This window comes from Oryx dammah, unplaced genomic scaffold, assembly GCF_014754425.2.
Source record: "Oryx dammah isolate SB20612 unplaced genomic scaffold, SCBI_Odam_1.1 HiC_scaffold_26, whole genome shotgun sequence".
NCBI lineage: Eukaryota > Metazoa > Chordata > Mammalia > Artiodactyla > Bovidae > Oryx > Oryx dammah.
In genome coordinates, this window is record NW_024070210.1 from 96,569,820 (window position 1) to 96,591,479 (window position 21,660).

Sequence of the window (21,660 nt, forward strand, 5' to 3'; positions counted from 1 at the left end):
CCAAGTCAGATCCAGGCTTGATGCTTGGCTCTGCCATATTATATAGTATAGTATAGTATATAATAGCTATATGATCTTAGAAAGTTTATTGACTAAGATTCTCAAACTTCATTTATTTATAGCAAAGAGTAGTTATGTGTGTTGATAAGAGTGTTTGGCACCAATAGGTCATCAAAAGTGAGGATTATTATTTTTAAAGTAAATATTCACATTTTCCCCTTTTATCTAGACCTACTCTCAAATTGTCATAACAGTTTCATTTGATGTAAAGACCCACTGTTGTTGCTTTGGCTGTTGTTGTATTGTTCAACAGTAAATAATTTTGGCCCATGCCTAGGGAGCTGACAGCCTGTTGAAGAGTATATGGTTAAGGAACTCTAACATTACCAAGGAACTATAAAAAAAGAGCTGAAAGACTGGGAACTCTTTAAATCACTTTTTATTTTCAGTTTCTAGAAATATAGCTGTGTAAACAATTGAACATTTTTCATGGGGATAGTCAGTCAGCTGTTTTTATTTGCAAATGAAATGAAAATTGTTGAGAAGTTATCATCTTTCACACAGGTAATAGGGCTTGCCTGATGGCTCAGTGGTAAAGAATCTGCCCACAGTGCAGAAGACCCGGGTTCAATCCCTGGGTTGGGAAGATCCCCTGGAGAAGGAATCTTGAATGGCAACCCACACGAGTATCCTTGCCTGGGAAATCCCGTGGACAGAGGAGCCTGGTGGGCTACAGTCCATGGGGTCACAGAGTCGGACACAACTGAGCGACTAACACTACATAGGTAACATCGGTTAGCTTGGATTCTAATTTCTGAAGACAATATGAGACAACCTTATTATAGCCCTGTCAGTTTATACTGATGAATTCTATAGCTCACCATACAATTATCCATTTGTTAGTGTTTAAGAAGATAATACAAATATTTTGTTATTAGTTAAGCCTTATATAAAAGAATAAATCTGGTACCCAGGCATAAGAGTATATGTGATTTTGCTTAACTGTCTGGAGCAGTTCCACACATTTTCAGCATATTATTCTGTGACTTTGGAATGGATCATAACTGTTTCATCATGCAATAGTGATCTCTACATAATTATTAAGACAAAACATTTGCCTCTTCTAAGTCCTTGTTTCAGAATCCGACTTCATGCTAGTTGCTTCAGTTGTGTCCGACTCTGTGTGACCCCGTGGACTGTAGCCCACCATGCTCCTCTCTCCATGGGATTCTCCAGGCAACAATACGGGAGTGGGTAGACATGCCCTCCTCCAGGGGATCTTCCTGACCCAGGGATCGAACCCAGGTCTCTTATGTTTCCTGTTTTGGCAGGCAGGTTCTTTATCACTAGCCCCGCCTGGGAAGGGGAACCCAAACTGACAGCCTTCTTCTGTCTTCCTGTCTGGAGTAAGTGTGAGAACTGGAAAGAAACAGATGACATTATCTCTATTTGCAGATACTGTAATTGTATAAAGGGAAACCCTAATGTAAAAATATAAAATTAAGAAATCATTCTTAATTGTACAACCAAAATTAACAGAATTGATTAAAGTAGCAATATAAAAAACTAACAAAGAAAAATCAATAGTGTTTATATATCCAAGGAATAACACTAGAGGATATCAAGGGAGGGTAAATCACACCTGTAGTTGCAATAGAAAATTATTAAAACCTAGGAATAAGCTTAAAATACTCATTCTTCACAGGTGCAAAAGTGGGCTTGAACAAATGAAAGGCCTTTGTTCACGGGTAGGGCAAGTCTACATCATACATATGTAAATTCTTCCCAAGTTAAGAAAACATTTAATGTAATTCCATTAAGAATATTGAGATTCTTCTCTTAAAGTAGACTCTTGATTCTAAAGTTCTTTGGGGGTCAGGAAAAGGCAGAAAAATCCCATAAAGAAGAACAATGAGAGGAACTAGCCCTGTATGTTACTAAAACATTTTATCATTGCCCTATAAATTTAAAAAGGTGCGTTCATTGATACATAACTAGATATACAGAATGACAGACTAGAATAAAAAATTCAACATAGAACAATTATATGGGAAAAGTGATACCTCAAGTCACTGGTGAAAATATACTGTTTTTAATAAATGTTTTTGGCATAACTAGATAGCCATTTGGGAAAAGTAAAATTGAATCCATATTTCATCCTGGATACCAGAATGAAATCCAAATAATCCAGACATCTAAATGTAAAAAATAAAACTGCAAAAGAAAACAGATTCATTTCTTTATAAACTGGAAGTGAGAAAAACCTTTCCAACTATGATTACCAATCCAGAAGCACCAAAGAAAATACTAAAACACTGACAGACTTGACTCCATAAAAATAAACTTTTCAAAGCAAAGGGGGAAAAAAGCAAAAGTCACTAATCAAATTAAAATCCAGAAGAAAATATTTGTAATTTATATCAAAAAAAATCACAATCACTTAAGTGATAAAGAGCTCTTAAAAACTGGAAAGAGAAAGACCAAATACCATTGAGGAAAGATATGAACAGAATTTAAAGAAAAAGCCGATGTCCTTCAACTTACAAAAAAGAGCTTCATTCATACCAAGAGAAAGGCATATTAAAATTACTTACACATACTATTTCTCACCTATTGAGATTGTCTAAAATACAAAAATTTGAAGAACTGTGATGGCAAATAATAAGGAAGCAGGCACTCTCAAGCAAAGCTAGTGGGAGTGCAAAATGGTACAACTTTCTATGGAAGGGAATTTAGCAATATCTAACTACATTGCCTTTGCATTTATCATTTGACTCAGCAATTCCACTGAAGGTACACTTTCCCAGATATGAAATACTAATGATCATTACTTGTGATGGAGTTCAGGGCAGGCCAACCCAAAGTATGCTACTTTGACATATTGATTGTTTTGAATTCAAGTTGAGAAACAGCCAGTGCAGGAAGGACATTCTGACCCTGCCCTCTTCCCCCTGAAATCAGGAAATAAATCTCCCATCCAAAAGGCAGCCTCTGAATACCAGGGCATGGGACATCTTTATGTCCAGGGATAGAAAATTCAAGACAGAGACGGCTCTGCTTTGTTTCTTCACTCATTAGTATCCAAGCCTAAGTATCTTTGTCAGCTCTTCACAAAGAAATCTATTGTTTCTTTTCTAAACAATATAAAGGCTGCCTGCTTTAGTCATTTCTTTGAGTCTCATATTTCCATGAACTCCCATATGTGTGAAGTTAAAATTTGACCATTTTCTGTTAATCTGTCTCATGTCAATTTAATTATTAGACTACAAGAAGAACCTAGAAAGGCAGAGGAAAAAAATTTCTTCCCCAACACTGTAACTGCAAAAGATTGGAAGTACTCTATCCTCAGTGTGTCAATAAATGACTGAAAGTGAAAGTGTAGTTCCTCAGGTGTGTCCAACTCTTTGCAACCCCATGGACTGTACCCCGTCAGTCTCCTCTGTCCATGGGATTCTCCAGGCAACAATACTGAAGTGAGTTGCCATTGGCTTCTCCAGGGGATCTTCCCAACCCAAGGATCAAACCCAGGTCTCCTGCACTGAAGATTCTTTACTGTCTGAGCCACCAGGGAAGCCAGATAGGTGACTAGCTGAGTGAAATACGAGCATTGTGGTTGTCGTTCAGCCACTAAGTCATGTCCGACTCTCAAATTCATGCTCAAATTCATGTCCATTGAGTTGGCGATGCTATCTAACCATCTCTTCATCTGCCACCCCCTTCTCCTTTTGCCTTCAGTCTTTTCTAGAATAAGAGTATTATGCATTCATTTTTTAAAAATAAGGAATATTTCTGTGAACTTACTTCAAGGGGTTACAGAATCAGTTCAGTCAGTTCAGTCGCTCAGTCATGTCCGACTCTTTGTGACCCCATGGACTGCAGCACGCCAGGCCTCCCTGTCCATCACCAACTCCCGGAGCTTACTCAAACTCATGTCCATCGAGTCGGTGATGCCATCCAACCATCTCATCCTCTGTCGTCCCCTTTTCCTTCTGCCTTCAATCTTTCCCAGCATCAGGGTCTTGTCCAGTCCAAGAGATTCTCAAGAGTCTTCTCCAATATCACAGTTCAAATGCATCAATTTTTTGGCACTCAGCTTTCTTTATGGAGTTACAAGATATATTAAGTTAAAAAGAGTAAGGTGTAGATTATTATATATGTGCTATGAGTGGAATTGTGTCCTCTAAAGAGATATGCTGAAGTCCTAATGCCCAGTATCTCTGAATGTGACCTTATTTAGAAACCAGGTCTTTGCAGATGTAATAAAGTTAACATCAGGTCATATGGGATTAGAAAGAACCCTAATCCAATGACTGGTGCCCTTATAAGAAGAGGGAAATTTGGACACAGAGACATAGACACACAGGAGAGAAGGCCACGCAACCATTCAGGCGACGACTGGAGTAATGTTTCCACAAGCCAAGGAATAATACTTCAGGTAACCAGAGATGCTAGGAGAGAGGCATGGAACAGATTAACCCATTCTGAGTAGGGAGGAACTGAGGAACTAGGATCAAAGCGTGGCTGAGATGGTGGAGGAGATAATGAAGGTTATGAGATTCTTAATTGTTTTGGGGGGGGGAATTTTTCATCCTAACAAAACAAGAAAAATCTTAAAGCAGATATTTTGCATATTGTTGCCACATTCCCTTAAGAGTATCCAGTGGCCTCCCCATTGTCAAATCTAACCATCAGCTCTGTTTTCATGTCACTCAGCCTCTGGGCAGCAGAGCACAGTTGATCATCCTCTCCTTCTTGAAACACTTCCTTCCATAGGATTGCGGACCTCCCCCCTTCTTACAGACCTCTCGCACCTTCCATGTTATATGTCGGAGAGTTCTAGGCCTCACTTTCCAGACTCCAGTTTGTACTCTTCCTGAGCAGTCTCGTTAGGTCTTTTAAGATATTTTCTACATGGAGATGAAGATCAAATTCGTATCTTCAGCTCCAGTCTTTGTCCAGGGCTCCAGCAGCATTTATCCATCTGCCTGTTTAACATTTCTACCCAGATGATCTCTGGAGTCAGGCCACCCAAGCTTGTATTCTAGTTCCCACCTGTATGATCTTGTGTTACTTAACTATATCTGTGAGATGAAAATGATAATAGTACCTACTTCTCTAGATTATTTAGAACAGTGCTGGCCCAAAGTAAATGTTCAGTAAATATGCCATTTACTTGTTTGAAGTCACTGCTAGAAGTTTGGCAAGAAGGAACCTTGTGTGTTCACCATCTTGGAATGTGAAGTCAAGTGGGCCTTAGAAAGCATCACTACGAACAAAGCTAGTGGAGGTGATGGCATTCCAGTGGAGCTGTTTCAAATCCTGTGAAAGTGCTGCACTCAATATGCCAGCAAATTTGGAAAACTCAGCAGTGGCCACAGGACTGGAAAAGGTCAGTTTTCACTCCAATCCCAAAGAAAGGCAATGCCAAAGAATGCTCAAACTACCGTACAATTGCACTCATCTCACATGCTAGGAAAGTAATGCTCAAAATTCTCCAAGCCAGGCTTCAGCAATACGTGAACCATGAACTCCCTGATGTTCAAGCTGGTTTTAGAAAAGGCAGAGGAACCAGAAATCAAATTGCCAACATCTGCTGGATCATGGAAAAAGCAAGAGAGTTCCAGAAAAACATCTATTTCTGCTTTATTGACTATGCCAAAGCCTTTGACTGTGTGGATCACAATAAACTGTGGAAAATTCTGAAAGAGATGGGAATACCAGACCACCTGACCTGCCTCTTGAGAAACCTGTATGCAGGTCAGGAAGCAACAGTTAGAACTGGACATGGAACAACAGACTGGTTCCAAATAGGAAAAGGAGTACGTCAAGGCTGTATATTGTCACCCTGTTTATTTAACTTATATGCAGAGTACATCATGAGAAACGCTGGACGGGAAGAAACACAAGCTGGAATCAAGATTGCCGGGAGAAATGTCAGAAATTGAAGAGGAGCTAAAAAGCCTCTTGATGAAAGTGAAAGAGGAGAGTGAAAAAGTTGGCTTAAAGCTCAACATTCAGAAAACAAAGATCATGGCATCTGGTCCCATCACTTCATGGCAAATAGATGGGGAAACAGTAGAAACAGTGTCAGGCTTTATTTTGGGGGGCTCCAAAATCACTGCAGATGGTGACTGCAGCCATGAAATTAAAAGACACTTACTCCTTGGAAGAAAAGTTATGACCAACCTAGATAGTATATTCAAAAGCAGAGACATTACTTTGCCAACTAAGGTCCGTCTAGTCAAGGCTATGGTTTTTCCTGTGGTCACGTATGGATGTGAGAGTTGGACTGTGAAGAAGGCTGAGCGCCAAAGAATTGATGCTTTTGAACTGTGGTGTTGGAGAAGACTCTTGAGAGTCCCTTGGACTGCAAAGAGATCCAACCAGTCCATTCTGAAGGAGATCAACCCTGGGATTTCTTTGGAAGGAATGATGCTAAAGCTGAAGCTCCAGTACTTTGGCTACCTCATGCAAAGAGTTGACTTATTAGAAAAGACTCTGATGATAGAAGGGAGTGGGGGCAGGAGGAGAAGGGGAGGACAGAGGATGAGATGGCTGGATGGCATCACGGACTCGATGGACGTGAATCTGAGTGAACTCCGGGAGTTGGTGATGGACAGGGAGGCCTGGCATGCTGTGATTCATGGGGTCGCAAAGAGTGGGACACGACTGAGCGACTGAACTGAACTGTTTGAAGTCACTACTAGAAGTTTGGAAAGAAGGAAGCTTGTTTGTTCACCTGATTCCACAGTTAATTTTCCAGGGCTGGCAGCTGGATATTGACTGAATGAAAGATTTGATGAATAGATGAATCCATTCCTTTTAAGGAAGAAAATGCAAGGTAGCACAAACTAGCTGAATTGTGACTGGTTGCACATGCCTTGACTGGAGAAGTCATCTCTGCCTTTTCCCCCACCTTCCCAACACTGTTTCTTTGGAATTTCTCTTCTCTTTGGCCAAGTCCTCGGAGTGGGCCATTCCTGCTTCTGATATCTGATGGTGTGGGGCATGCTCTGTTTTGTTTGTTTGAAAATGTGAAATATCATTTATTGTTCAGGCTCATCAATCATGTTTTTTCATTTTATACTGTTTCACCAGAACTTAATGGAAACCCAGAAAAAAGTTCTATTATGTAAAGTATCTATCTTTGTTTTTTTGTGAAGTTGCTCAGTCGTGTCCGACTCTGCGATCCCGTGGACTGCAGTCTACCAGGCTCCTCCATCCATGGAATTTTCCAGGCAAGAGTACTGGAGTGGGTTGCAATTTGCTTCTCCAGGGTAATCTTCCGGACCCAGGGATTGAACCCAGGTCTCCCACATTGCAAGCAGACGCTTTACCGTCTGAGCTACCAGGGAAGCCCAAGTACCTATATCTATGAATATATAGATACCTATATATATTATATATATGACATGAATAAATTTAAGTATGACAGTGAAAGACTGAATTTTCCTGGCAGTTAGGGAACCGGGGGCGAGGAGAAATATTTTTGCAAAGTAAGAGTAGATAATGGACGGTGATATATCAATACTGCCGCGCCACACAGCACGGCACAGCCCACCCCGCGACCCGGTCCCTTTCCCCCGCCCCCCGGCCCCCTCCCCCGGGTCCCAGGCCCCCGGCCGCCGGCCCCCGCGCCCCGCCCTGGTTTCGACCCCTCCTCGCCCCCGCCCCGCACCAGTCCCCGCCCCGCCCCGGTTTCGGCCCCGCCCCGCGCTCCGACCCGGCCCCGCCTCGCTCCGGCCCCGCCCCCGCCCCACGCTCCGGCCCCGCCCCTGCCCTGCGCTCCGGCCCCGCCCCGCCCCAGCCTCAGTCCCGCGCTCCGGCCCCGCCCTGGTTCCGAACCCGCCCCGCCTCGCCCCTCGGCCCGGCTCCGCCCCGCATCTCCGTCGCGCTCTGCATCCCGGTGGAGGAGCCCCGCCGCCCCGGCAGAGCCCGGGGCTCCGCACGACCGAAGCCCGCCACTCCAGACCCGGGTGGCCGCCGCTGGAGCGCGCGGCGCGGCGTGAAAAGATGGCCGCCCTGACGACGGTCGTGGTGGCGGCGGCGGCCACCGCCGTAGCCGGGGCTGTGGCGGGGGCGGGCGCGGCCCCGGGAACCGGCGTGGGAGCCGCGGTGCCGCAACAGGTAAATAAATGGAGGAGGCAGAGGTGGGCCTGAGGGGGCTGCGGGCGCCTGAGGCGCGGGACGGGTCCCCGGCTGAACAGGTGTCCTCTGCAGCGCGGCCGGGAGGCGGGAGCCGCGGCCGTTAGCCTCCCTTCGCTCGGGGCCTGGCGCTTGCCAGCCTTGTGCTTTGTTCGCTCCTGCATTTTTAATTGCTGTTACGGAGCCCCCTCCCTGGTGGTTTGGGAGTGGAAGAAAGTCTGGGTGGAAACCCTGGCTCTGCCTCTGTGATAGGAACACACTTAACCTCTCGTGACTCCGTTTCTTCTCTAAAGGTTGGATCTGATCATACGCACCTTCCTGAACCCTGCACCTTGTCTGGGAAGCCCCTGGTACAGTGCTTGGTTAGAGAGAGAGTCAGTGCCCAGCGACTGATGGCTGCTCTATTATTGTGTCAGCGCTGGGAACCCAAGGAGAAATCAAACTGGGATGGTCTCCGAGGCAGATGTGTTTCCAGAGATCTCCTTGGAACCCCTTTCTCTGCAGTAAGGATTAGGGGATTCCCAGAAGAGAATCGTTGGAGCCAGCAGCTCTTGTCAAAGATCTCGACTCCTCCGCATTCTCTCACAGCCCACACCCAAAGCACAGGCAATTCCTGTCTGCCCTACCTTCAGAATAAGTCAAGAATCCCACTTCAAGCACTACTACCCATGTCCACACCATCATTTCTCCCTTAGCAGAAACACTTTCTTAGTTGGTTTCTATTCACCCACTCTTGCCTTCCTGACATATTCACAACAACCAGACCATTCAGGAATGACACTTGTCTGCCCAGATCCCTCAGAGTGAAAGCAAACGTTTTCACCATGTTCCACACCTTAGACTCTACAGGTCTTCTGAGCTGCCCCCGAGATCTCCCGGTCACCTCATCTCCAGTACCCTGCTCTGGGTCTGCTGCAGCCATACTGGCTTTCTGTGGTCCTTCAGACAGGTGACCACACTCCTACCCCAGGAGCTTTGCAATTGCTGTTCCCTCTGCTTGGAATGCTCTTCCTTCCTGGTCTCATGGCCAGCACCATCTCCACCTTCAGATATCTTTCTTCAAATGCAATCAGCTCAATGATCCTTTCTTTGACCTCCCCAAACTGAATCCCGTTACCTAGCACACCGTTCTCTTTTTAGGTTTTTTCTGTATCCGACTGAATCGACTTAGCAGCAGCAGCATAACACTGATTACCCTATAATATACTACATATTTTATATTCATTTTTTGTGTGTTGTCTTTCTCCTCTCCATCTAGGAATGTAAACCCTGCCTTCTATGAGGGAAGAAACTTTTGGAATTTTTATTCACTGTTACATCCCCAGCACCAAAAACTGTGCTGCTTTAGTCCAGAAACGTAGTAGACACTCCATAAATGTTTGTGGATTAGTCCAAACCTGAAAGAACGCTGTTATGAGCTGAGGACAGCTTCCATCATTTTCTTCCTCTAAGGAGATACAGTATCTTTATGTATTTCCAGAAATTCCACATCATCCTGGTTTGCATTTCTCACAAGTTTCTTAATATTGTTACTGACGCACACTTCTGCCCACTACAGTGATTCTCAGAGGTTTCCCTTCCTCAGTGTTGGATCAGAATCACCTATGGAGCTGTTTCAACTGTCCCTTCAGCCCCTCACATTTAGCAGTGTCTGGAGACAGTTTGGGTTGTCACAACTGCAGGTGGACTGTGGAGAGGGCTGTGTGTGCTACTGGCATCTAGCTGGCACAGGCTGAGGGACAGTCCCCCACAACAAAAAGTCCCCTGGTTCAAAATATCAGTAGGGCTGAGGTTGAGACACCCAATTTTATATGCTCTCACCAATTTAGAGAAGGCAGAGCCTCATGGTTGGCTATTGTGGCAGTAGCGAGGTAGAATTTCTCAAGGGTGTTTGGGTTTTAAAAAAGAATTAGAATCTCTAGAAGATTGTGACTTTTGAGGAGTTTATGTGTTATCCTTCTTTGTACCCCCCCCAACATATCACATATACACACACACACACACACACATACATATATATATGTATACAAACACATGCACATTATAGACTCAGATTCTGTAGCCCAGCCCTGGACTTGAATACTTGTCATAGGAATTTGTGAACCTATGACCCTGACAGTGAAACAGCTAACATTTTTCTGAGAAGAGATCATTTTCCTCGTGACAGCCTCATGATATTAGAGGTATCTGCCAAAATACTAAGGTTCCTAGATTAGCCTGCCTGGGCTTCCATGACAAAATACCACAGACTGAGTGATTTAGATTACAGAAATATATATATATATTTTTACAGTCTGGGAGGCTGCAAAGATCCAGCCGAGATCTTGTGCAAGATGAGGGAGCTGTCGGGGTTGGTTTTTGGCTTGTAAACAGTTGCCGTCTTGCTGTGTCCTCACATGGCCCTTTGTGTACATGCAGAGAGTTCTCTGGTGTTCCTCTTCTTAAAAGGACACCAGTCCTGATGGATTAGGACCCTATCCTTATGAGCTTATTTAACCTTAATTACTTCCTTAAAGGCACCACCTCCAAATCTAGGGCCTCCACATGTGAATTAGGGGAGTGGTAATTCAGTCTATAACAGTTCCCTTAAATTATTTTGGAACAATTATCTTTGAAGTTTTAGAACTATTTTATATTTTATAGCCTCCAGAGAGTGTGAAATCTTCTCATTCATCATTAGGAAAAGTAATAATGTACCCTATGTATGTATTTTAATGTTTGTATATTATTTGTTCATAATTCCTCTCAGCCATTGCTTTTCAAGACCAAAGACTACAAATTTCTTGATTCTCCTCTTAGATGCCATCTCCCTCTTGATCTTTTTAGCACATTTAATTTTGACTTTTTTGAAGTATCTCTGGCTGCATCTCATGAGTGTATGTCCCAGTTTTGCTCCAGAGTAAGGCTGTGTCCTCTCTTTGTCTCTAGTGCCCTGTCTGTGATGACCTGTATTTAATGGCATTCGGCTGACTGGAGTGGTCCTTCAGTAATAACCACATTACTTTTCTGACTTTACATAATTACTCAAAATGGATTTCCTCTAGAAGATCACACAAATGAATAGGGCTGTGTGTATATCCAGGTGAGGCAGAGTGAAGAATTCCCCCCCCCCCACATACACCTTTTTTTGGTCTTCTTTTGACATTTCCCTTAATGTTAATACAACAAACACAAATAATACACAATAAACACAAATAGGGGAGGGGGAATCCTTTGTTATTAATATATTTTTACAAGCAAGCCTGCTCCAGACAGCTGCTTGGACAGTCCTCCTCTTCTCTACTCCATGTCAGTCAGTCATTTCCATCTGCCTCAGACACAGTGGATTGTAAGTCAGTGTGCATCGTCACTGTATCACTGTGTTACTTCAAGGATAGTCACGTCCTAACCCCCAGCACCTGTGAACATGTGACTTCATGTGATAAAAGGAATTTTGCAAATGTGAATAAGTTGAGGCTCTTGAGGCAGGGAGTTTATGCGGGAGTATCTGGGTGGGCCAGTGTATTCCTGGAGAAGGAAATGGGAATCCACTCCAGTACTATTGCCTGGAAAATCCCATGGACAGAGGAGCCTGGTAGGCTACAGTCCATGAGGTCGCAAAGAGTTGGACATGACTGAGCAACTTCACTTTACTTTCCAATGTATTCACAAGAGTCCTTGTAAGAAGGAAGCAGGAGGTTAGAACCAAGAGGAGATGTCATAGTGAAAGCAAGAGGGCGATGCGATATGAGGAAGCGGCCCTGAGCCAAGGAAGGAAGGTGGCCACTAAAAGCTGAAAAAAGGTAAGGGAGTAAATTCTCTGGATTTTCAAAAAGAATGCAATCTTTTCAACACCTTAATTTTAGACTTGACCTCAGAAACAGTAAAAGCATAGATTTGTGTTGTTTAAGTCTCTTAAGTTTGTGGTGAACTGATTTTTTTGGTAAGTTTCTTATAGTAGTGATAGGAAATGAATGCAGCCAGAGAAAGCCTAAGAAGGCCTGAGCTCTCATCTTTGGCTACCTTGAAACTGTGCAACAGGAAGTGAAGGCTAAAGTAGAGTTGTAAACTGCTTGCCCCAGCACTGATGCCATGTTCCAGCTTGTACACAGACTGCCTCAGCAAAGTGTAAGTGTTGAGTTGCTGACGAATTATGAGATATGCAAAGAAATAAGAAAATATGGTCCACACACAGAAGAATTTAAAAAAAAAGAATAGTAAAAAGAAACTGTCCCTTAAGATGACCAAATGTTGGAGATAATAGACAAAGATTTTAAATTATTGATTTAAACATGTTCAAAAAGCTAAAGAAAACCATTTCTAAAGAAATAAAAGTATGAGAATGGTGTCTCACCAAATAGAAAATATCTATAAAAAGAGACTGGAAAAGGTGAGCTTTTAATCCAGTCCCAAAGAAAGGCAATGCCAAAGAATGCTCAAGCTACTGCACAATTGTACTCATCTCACACGATAGCAAAGTAATGCTCAAAATTCTCCAAGCCAGGCTTCAACAGTATGTAAACCATGAACTTCCAGATGTTCAAGCTGGTTTTAGAAAAGGCAGAGGAACCAGAGATCAAATTGCCAACATCTGCTGGATCATCAAAAAGCAAGAGAGTTCCAGAAAAACATCTATTTCTGCTTTATTGACTATGCCAAAGCCTTTGTGTGAATCACAACACAATGTGGAAAATTCTTAAAGAGATGAGAATACCAGACTCCTGACCTGCCTCCTGAGAAATTTGTATGCAGGTCAGGAAGCAACAATTAGAACTGGACATGGAACAACAGACTGGTTCCAAATAGGAAAAGGAGTACATCAAGGCTGTATATTGTCACCCTGCTTATTTAACTTCTGTGCAGAGTACATCATGAGAAACGCTGGACTGGAAGAAGCACAAGCTGGAATCAAGATTGCTGGGAGAAATATCAATAACCTCAGATATGCAGATGACACCACCCTTATGACAGAAAGTGAAGAAGAACTAAAGAGCCTTTTGAAGAAAGTAAAAGAGGAGAGTGAAAAGTTGGCTTAAAATTCAGCATTCAGAAAACGAAGATTATGGCATCTGGTCCCATCACTTCATGGCAAATAGATGGGGAAATAGTGAGAGACTTTTTTATTTTGGGGGGCTCCAAAATCACTGCAGATGGTGACTGCAGCCATGAAATTAAAAGACCCTTACTCCTTGGAAGAAAAGCTATGACCAACCTAGACAGCATATTAAAAAGTAGAGACATTACTTTGTCCACAAAGGTCTGCTAGTCAAAGCTATTGTTTTTCTAGTAGTCATGTATGGATGTGAGAGTTGGACTATAAAGAAAGCTGAGCACTGAAGAACTGATGCTTTTGAACTGTGGTGCTGAAAAAGACTCTTAAGAGTCCCTTGGACAGCAAGGAGATCCAACCAGCCCATCCCAAAGGAACTCAGTCCTGAATATTCATTAGAAGGACTGATGCTGAAGCAGAAACTCCAATACTTTGGCTACCTGATGCAAAGAACTGACTCATTTGAAAAGACTCTGATGCTGGGAAAGATTGAAGGTGGGAGGAGAAGGGGACAACAGAGGATGAGATGGTTAGATGACATCACCAACTCAATGGACATGAGTTTGAGTAAACTCTGGGAGTTGGTGATGGACAGGGAACCTGGTGTGCTGCAGTCCATGGGATGGCAAAGAGCCATACACGACTGAGCTACTGAACTGAACCAAACTGATAAAGAGAGAAGTTATAGCAAAAGAATGGAATAGAAATTTTGGAGTTAAAAAGTACAAAAATGCAAATGAAAAATTCACTAGAGAGACTCAACACTACGTTTGGGCTGGCAGAAGAAGGTAGGTCAATTTAGATTTTCCAGAATGAGGAATCTAAAGAAAGAAAAAATGAAGAAATGTGAACAGAGCATTAAAGACCCGTGAGACACCATCAGATGTCACAGCTAGTGAGAGTCCCAGGAGAGAGGGAAAAGCGGGGAAAGAATTTTTGAAGAAATGATGGCTGTAGTATTGATCTATACATTACTGAAATTTAGTGAACTTCAAGATCCATACCTAGACATGTCATAATCAAACTGTAAAAAAGGGACAAAAAGAAAATGTTCAAAGCACCAACAGAGAAATCAATTCAACACACATTAGGCATTCTCAATAAGATTAACAACTGACTTCTCAACAGAAACCTTGGACTTCAAAAGTGTGGGATAATATGTGTGCATGCTAAATTGCTTCAGTTGTGCCCGACTTTTTGCAATGCCATGGACTGTAGGCTACCAGGCTCCTTTGTCCATGGGATTCTCCAGGCAGGAATACTGGAGTGGGTTGCTGTGCCCTCTTCCCGGGGATCTTCCAAACCTAGGAAGCAAACGCATCTCTATGTCTCCTGCATTGGCAGGTGGATTCTTTACCACTAGCCCCTCCTGGGAAGCCCCATGGCATAACAGACATAGCCAAAATGCTGAAAGAAAAGGACTGTTGACCAAGAATTCTGTGTCTGGCGAAATAATTATCTAAAAATGAAGGAGGCTACATCAAACTGAAAAGATTCTGCACAGTAAAGGGAATATCAACAAAATGAAAAGATCACCTACTGAATGGGAGAGAAACATTTGCAAATCATATTTTGATAAGGACATATCTAAAAATATAAAACTCTTAAAACTCAAAAAGACACCCCAGTTTTTAAAATTGGAAAAGATATAAGTAGGTATTCCTTCAAAGAAATAGCCAATAAGTACATGAAAAGATGCTCAGCATCATTAGTCATTATGGACTAATCAAAACCACTGTGAGTTACTACTTCACATCCAGTAGGATGATTTTAGTAAAAGAGACAGACAATAACAAATGTTGGTGAGGATGTGAAGAAACTGGAACTCCCATAGCATGCTGATGGCAATGTAAAATTATATAATGATGCAGCCACTGTGGAAAACAGGTGGATAGCTCTTCAAAAGTTCAAAACTTCTGTGCTTCAAAGGATATCATCAGGAAAGTGAAAAGAACTCCAAGTTGGGGAAAATATTTGCAGGTCATTTATCTGATAAAGGACTTACAGGAATGCTTCCACTGTAACAATAAAAAATAACACAAATGGAAAAGTAAAGAAGTAACTGTAGTTCAGAAATTCCACTGCTAGAAATACCCAAGAAAATTGAATTCATACTAAAACTTGTACATAAATGTTCTTAGTAACATTATTTATGGTGACCAAATAGTGAAAGTTACCCAATTGTCCATAGGCTGATGAGTAGATAAGCAAAATATGTTAGAGTCATGTGGACTATTACTTAAGCATGAAAAGAAATGAAGTAGATTCATGTTACAACATGAATGAATCTTTAAAATATCATACTCAGTGAAAGAAGCCAGGCACAGAAGGTTGTATATTGTATGATCCTGTTTATGTTAATTGTTCAGAATAGGCAAATCCATAGAATCAGAACATAGATTAATGATTACCAGGAATTGGGTGGGAAAAGGGTATGGGAAGTGACTGCTTAATGAGTGCGAGCTTTCTTTTGGGTATAATAGAAATATTCAGATACTAGATAGTGTTGCGGAGAAGGCAGTGGCACCCCACTCCAGTGTTCTTGCCTGGAGAATCCCAGGGACAGAGGAGCCTGGTGGGCTGCCGTCTATGGGGTCACACAGAGTCGGACACGACTGATGCGACTTAGCAGCAGCAGCAGATAGTGTTGATGATTGCATGACTTTGTGAATATAGTAAAAAACACTGAATTGTAAACTTTAAATGCATATTCTATGGTATGTGAAGTAAATCTCAATTTTAGAAGTATTAACCTAAAATCATTACTTTATTCTTGTTTGCTCGTTCCTTGAAATTTGATGGCTTGGTTCCTTTATTTTTTTTTTTTTTAATCTCTCAGGCTGTCAGCAGTTCCTCTTGGTTATACCTCCAAGATACATTTAGGCTTCTTACTCTCCATCTCTACCATCACCCTGGTAGACCTGAATACCATCATTCCTTGTCTTTGTTGCTGCTTCACCTGTCTCATTGATTCTCCTGCTTCCAGCCTTGCCTCGCCTCTTCCTCCACCTCCCTGAATTTGTTCTTTAAAAAATAGAAAGATTTTCTTTAAAAATTAAATGTATCATGGCATTCTCCTACCCTAAACCCTTCAGTAAAATTCAGACTCCTGTTAGTGACTTAAAATGCTGGTGTGATATGCCACTTGCCTGACTCTATACCTTCAACTCCTACAAAGCTCTGTACTTAACTCATCTTATGTCACAGTTGTCTTTGCTCTGCTTGAACCAGCCAAGCTTTTTTCATGATGGAGGGCTTTTGGACATGCTGGTCCTTCTGCCTGGCACACCTTTCCCTGCAGCTTTTGGCCTGGCCGGCTCCATTCTTCCTTAAACATCATCCCCTCAAATAGACCTCTGTGGCCATTCTAACTGAAAAGAAAAAACAAAAAAACAATCCCTTGTCCCCTTTATCTTCATCTCAGCACTCTTTATTTCCTTAATAGCCCTTACAGTGTTGGTTTTTTTTTTTTTTTAATGTATCGCTTATTTACTCTTTTCTTCTTAAGTCTGTTTCCCTCTCTAGATTTTAAGGCGGAGGCCCTATTATCATGGGGGCTTCTCCAGTGGCACTAGTGGTGAAGAACTCGCCTACCAATGCAGGAGACATAAGAAATGTGGGCTCCATTCCTCAGTCTTCTGGGTTCAGAAGATCCCCTGGAGAAGGGCATGGCAACCCACTCCAATAGTCTTACCTGGAGCATCCCATGCACAGAGGAGCGTGGCGGGCTGTGGTCCCTAGGGTCACAAAGAGTTGGACACAACTGAAGCAACTTAACATGCAGCGCACACATGTTACCATGGACCATCTTTGTTTCCCTAGTGTCTAGGCCAGCACCTGTCACATCATAAGTGTTCAATGCATATTGGTAAATGAATGAATGGATGAAAGAGATTTTTCTAAAACTCCCTGAAGACTTTACATTTCTCACTAATTTAGCATTTTAAAACACATATTCCTTCTTCCACAAGCTGTATTTTTAAAAATTAAATAAGATTGGCCCCAAAATCATCCCCTGAGAAACCCCATTATTGATGTTTTATCTCTGAAAAAAGGGCTTCCCTGGTGGCTCAGACAGTAAAGAATCCACCTGCAATACAGGAGCCCTGGGTTCAATCCCTCTGTTGGGAAGATGCCCTGGAGGAGGCATGGCAGCCCACTGCAGTATTCTTGCCTGGAGAATCCTCGTGAGCAGAGGAGCCTGGTGGGCTACAGTCCATGGGGTCGCAGAGTCAGACACCACTGAGCAACTAAGGACAGCACACACTCTGAAAAAAATTCCATGTTCATCTCCCACTATTTTTATTATTGAGGATAAATTTGTTTTTGTTTTCTCTTCAGAATGATGGCTGCCTTGGTACTTCAGGTGGAATTCGTCCTTTTCAGCTTCAAAACTGGAAGCAGAAAGTTAATCGAACTAGGAAAGCAGAATTCATACGTACAGCTGAAAAATTTAAAAACCAGTAAGTATAAGAACAGTATCTTCAAGGAACATTACTCATCATTTTATTATGAACAATATAAAGTTAATTCTCCCCCACTCTATCTAATCCCATACCAAAGACTAGTCACTAGTCTTTCAAATGTAAAACAAGGGACCAGTGAGAAATGTGAAATATACAAATGATAGTAAACTATTTAATATAAAGTTAATTTTAAGTAGAGTTCTTTAAATCTTAATTTCACTGTTTTGAATCAGTGTATATCAAGGAGAATAAAAGATTTCTTTAGATCACATATATCAAATAACAGATTGAATACATTTTGACTTAGCAAAGTAAGCACTTGGTAAATATTTTTGAGTGAATAATTTTAATGAAGAGTCCTACTGTACTCTTGAGTTTTTTTTTTAAAAAATTAGCCTTTTAATTGGTCTCCATTCCTTTGTCCCTACCTCTTTCAGATCCACCCTGTACATTATGACTAGAAAAATTGAGAAGGTGGCATTTAAGTTTTAGTGTTTATGTATTTTTTAAATAACCAGTGATATTTACTGAATGTTCAACATTGTTAGTAGCACCATATGATTTAACAAATATAATGAGTAAAGGTAAAAGAACTAGAGCTCAGAGCAGCTAACCCTCTCCTATAGTTGGAAGCTTTATAAAACACTGCTCTGAATTTATGCAGTATCAATTTGCTGAAGAACCAAGAGAAAAGGAGGCTTTTGTAAGAAATGATCTCTGGACCAGAATTAGTGGCAGTTGTCTGTTTAGAAATTCTGCCAATAAATAATATACTGTTTGAATTTTAACAAGTTATACCATAGTGCAGCCTTGTGAGACTGAATTCTGACTGTATTGGTTTAATTCTCATTTTTAATACTCAGAATTTAATAAACTACAGGTTTTTTTTTAATTTATAAAATGCATTATCTTAGATAGAATTGGACTCTAGGTTAAGATTTCTGGTTTATGTTTCTTTCTAGATAAGATAATCTGCCAGATGATTAATGTACATAAATATAGCAAGCCAGTTAGATTATGCCAGTATAGATAGGTACCTTATCTGTGTATAGGTTTTATAACTCTGATTAGGCTTTCTTCATCTGTTATAAGGTTTTGGAAAAACACATTGAAAGAGTATTAGAAAAATCCATTGAAATTGAATCCAACCTTCTCATTGAATATAGAGAACACCATTTGTAATATTTTTATTTTCAGAATAGGTTATATATTCACATAATTGAAAAATTAATTCAAATCAAAGGATCCACAGTGGAAGGTCTTTGTTTCACCTGTGACCCATATCACCCATTTCCCTTTTCCCCAAACAACCATTTTTAGTTTCTTATGTATCCTTCCACAGGTATTTTATATGCTTTTTTAAGGACATAAAAATGCATATTCAGATGGTTCCTTTTTTTTTAAATAAATGGTAGTATACTATATACATTGTTGTGCATCTTGTTTTGTATTTTTAACTTAAGAGTATATCCTAGATACCAAGAAATTATTGATTTTGTTCAGGCATGATAATGGTATTATAATTATACAAATCAAATACTCATAATCTCTAGAAATGCACACTGAAGTATGTTGGAGTGGAAGTACATAATGTAGTGGATTTTCTTTAGAGTACTTAAGCAAAAAAGGAAGAGGAAAGATAAGAAAAGGTAGATGAAGGAGATGAAAAAGACAGGTAATTGTTGAGTTAGAGTGGTCTGAGGTATATATCATATGACGATATGAGGGGAATCAGTTTATCAGTCTCTAGTATGTCTTAACATTTACATATAGAACTTTTGTTAAAAAGGAGTGTATCTTGGAGATCTTTCCTTATCGGTACATAGAACATGGTACTGCATTGTATTCTACTGTATGCATATACCACCACTTATTTAATCTGCCCCCTGGAGAATCCCAGGGACGGGGGAGCCTGGTGGGCTGCCGTCTATAGGGTCACACAGAGTCGGACACGACTGAAGTGACTTAGCGGCAGCAGCAGTGATAGACATTAGATTGCAGAAAACGTTGTTATAGTAAATAAATGCTTAATTAATTGGAGCATCCATGGAGGTTCATATCATTTTGCACATCTATGAGTGTATCTTTAGGAAAAATTCCTACAAGTAGAAGTGCTGGCTCAAAGGTACATGAATTTGTGATTGTAATGAATAATTTCTGATTATTCATGATTGTAATGAATAATGATTAATTTCTAAATTGTCCTTGATAGGCCATTTATGATTTCACCAACAATATATGAGAGGACCCATTTCCCCACAGTTTTATCATCAGAATATATTAAACTTGTGTGTTTTTTCCCACCAGTCTGATAGATACACCATGTTACCATGGTATACTTTCAGTTTTCCTTTCTCATGTTACGAGGGAGGTTGAGCATCTCTTTTTGTTTGGCAATTTGTCTCCATTATACATTTTGAATATCTATATGGGTCAATATTGGAGAAGGCAATGGCACCCCACTCCAGTACTCTTGCCTGGAAAATCCCATGGAGGGAGGAGCCTGGTAGGCTGCAGTCCATGGGGTCGCTAAGTCGGACATGACTGAGTGACTTCACTTTCACCTTTTGCTTTCATGTATTGGAGAAGGAAATGGCAGCCCACTCCAGTGTTCTTGCCTGGAGAATCCCAGGGATGGGGGATCTTGGTGGGCTGCCGTCTATGGGGTTGCACAGAGTCGGACACGACTGAAGTGACTTAGCAATAGCAATGGGTCAGTATTTCGAATCCAGGAGTAACAAAGCATGACTGACTGTCGTAGCATAGCCTGTGTCCATGATGGGCATTTCTGTCTGCTTGTAGTGCCTTTCCTCACCCCAGCCAGAGTCGAGACGGGCTGGTGCTCAGTGCAGGGCTGCAGGAGCTGCCCTCAGCCTGTTAGACTGACCTGCAGACTAAAGGCTTTTTGATATTTCTGTTCTCCCCCTTCCTTCCTCCCAACATAGATTGAAGCTCTGACTCCCTCAACCTGGGGGCAGCCAGGTAGGGCCTGTGGCATTCTCATCTATTTACCTCAGGGTGCCTTACATATTAAATTCTTTTCTTGGTGTGGCAAGTGAAAAAGATTGTGAGACTCTGCCTTATATAGTTGCCCCTCAGGATAGAGGAAAGGAAATCAGTGACCAGAGATGCTCCACCACTCATTAAATTCAGGATTAGTGGAGACGTATTTATATTAATTTCCACCTTGTGGGAGAAAGAAAATAGATGTTGAGAAAATAAATTTCTTTGTCCAACCGAAAAAGTTTCTTGATGGTAAATTGTTTTGTTTTAACCCAGGGTTCAAGCTAACATTAGAAGTCTTACTGGTAGATGGATTAAAGCCAAGGAGCAAGGATGAGATGAAGAAGCTTTGAAGTAAATGTGGACCATATCCCATAAAAACACTAAAATCCCTGCCTTCATAGATTGTTTGCCTTTTGAAGTTTTAGTTTTACTAGCATTAATAACTTGCATTTCTATAGTGCATTTTGCTTTCCTGGTGGCTCAGATGGTAAAGAATCTGCCTGCAATGCCAGAGACCCAGGTTTGATCCCTGGTTTGGGAAGATTCCCTGGAGAAGGGAATGGCAACCCACTCCAGTATTCTTGCCTGGAGAATTCCATGGACAGAGGGGAGCCTGGCAGGCTACAGTCTGTGGGGTCACAGAGTCGGACATGACCGAATGACTACTGTTTTGATTCCATAGCCTTATTGATCCAAGTAATTTTATTTTGAATCCTTTGATGAATTAATACAAAGTACAGATTGTAAGTATATTCATATTTTAAACAATTAAAAATGTACTTAAATCATATTTATACTATTTGTTTCTTTCTCTAAAGGGTTATTAATCTAGAAAAAGACAAACACAGTCATTTCTACAACCAAAAAAGTGACTTCAGAGTTGAACATAGTATGCTGGAAGAATTGGAAAATAAACTGATTAACAGCAGGAAAACAGAAAGTAAGTTGAGTTCATGATGAACAAAACCCATTGAGAGATATAAAGTCACAGTTTTGCCCTGTGCTTTGTCCTTG

The 21,660-nt window shown here is 41.3% G+C and overlaps 1 protein-coding gene across 1 annotated transcript in view; it reads left to right on the forward strand.

Moving 5' to 3' along the window:
• The first annotated feature begins 7,897 nt into the window (after positions 1-7,897).
• Positions 7,898-21,660, forward strand: part of LOC120852638 (coiled-coil domain-containing protein 112) — a 31,865-nt gene continuing 18,102 nt past the window's right edge. The window contains exons 1-3 of the mRNA XM_040225976.1: positions 7,898-8,127; positions 17,516-17,637; positions 21,465-21,586. Of these exons, the coding sequence (XP_040081910.1) occupies positions 8,014-8,127; positions 17,516-17,637; positions 21,465-21,586 (358 nt within the window). The 5' untranslated portion in view covers positions 7,898-8,013. The remainder of the gene's footprint in view (positions 8,128-17,515; positions 17,638-21,464; positions 21,587-21,660) is intronic.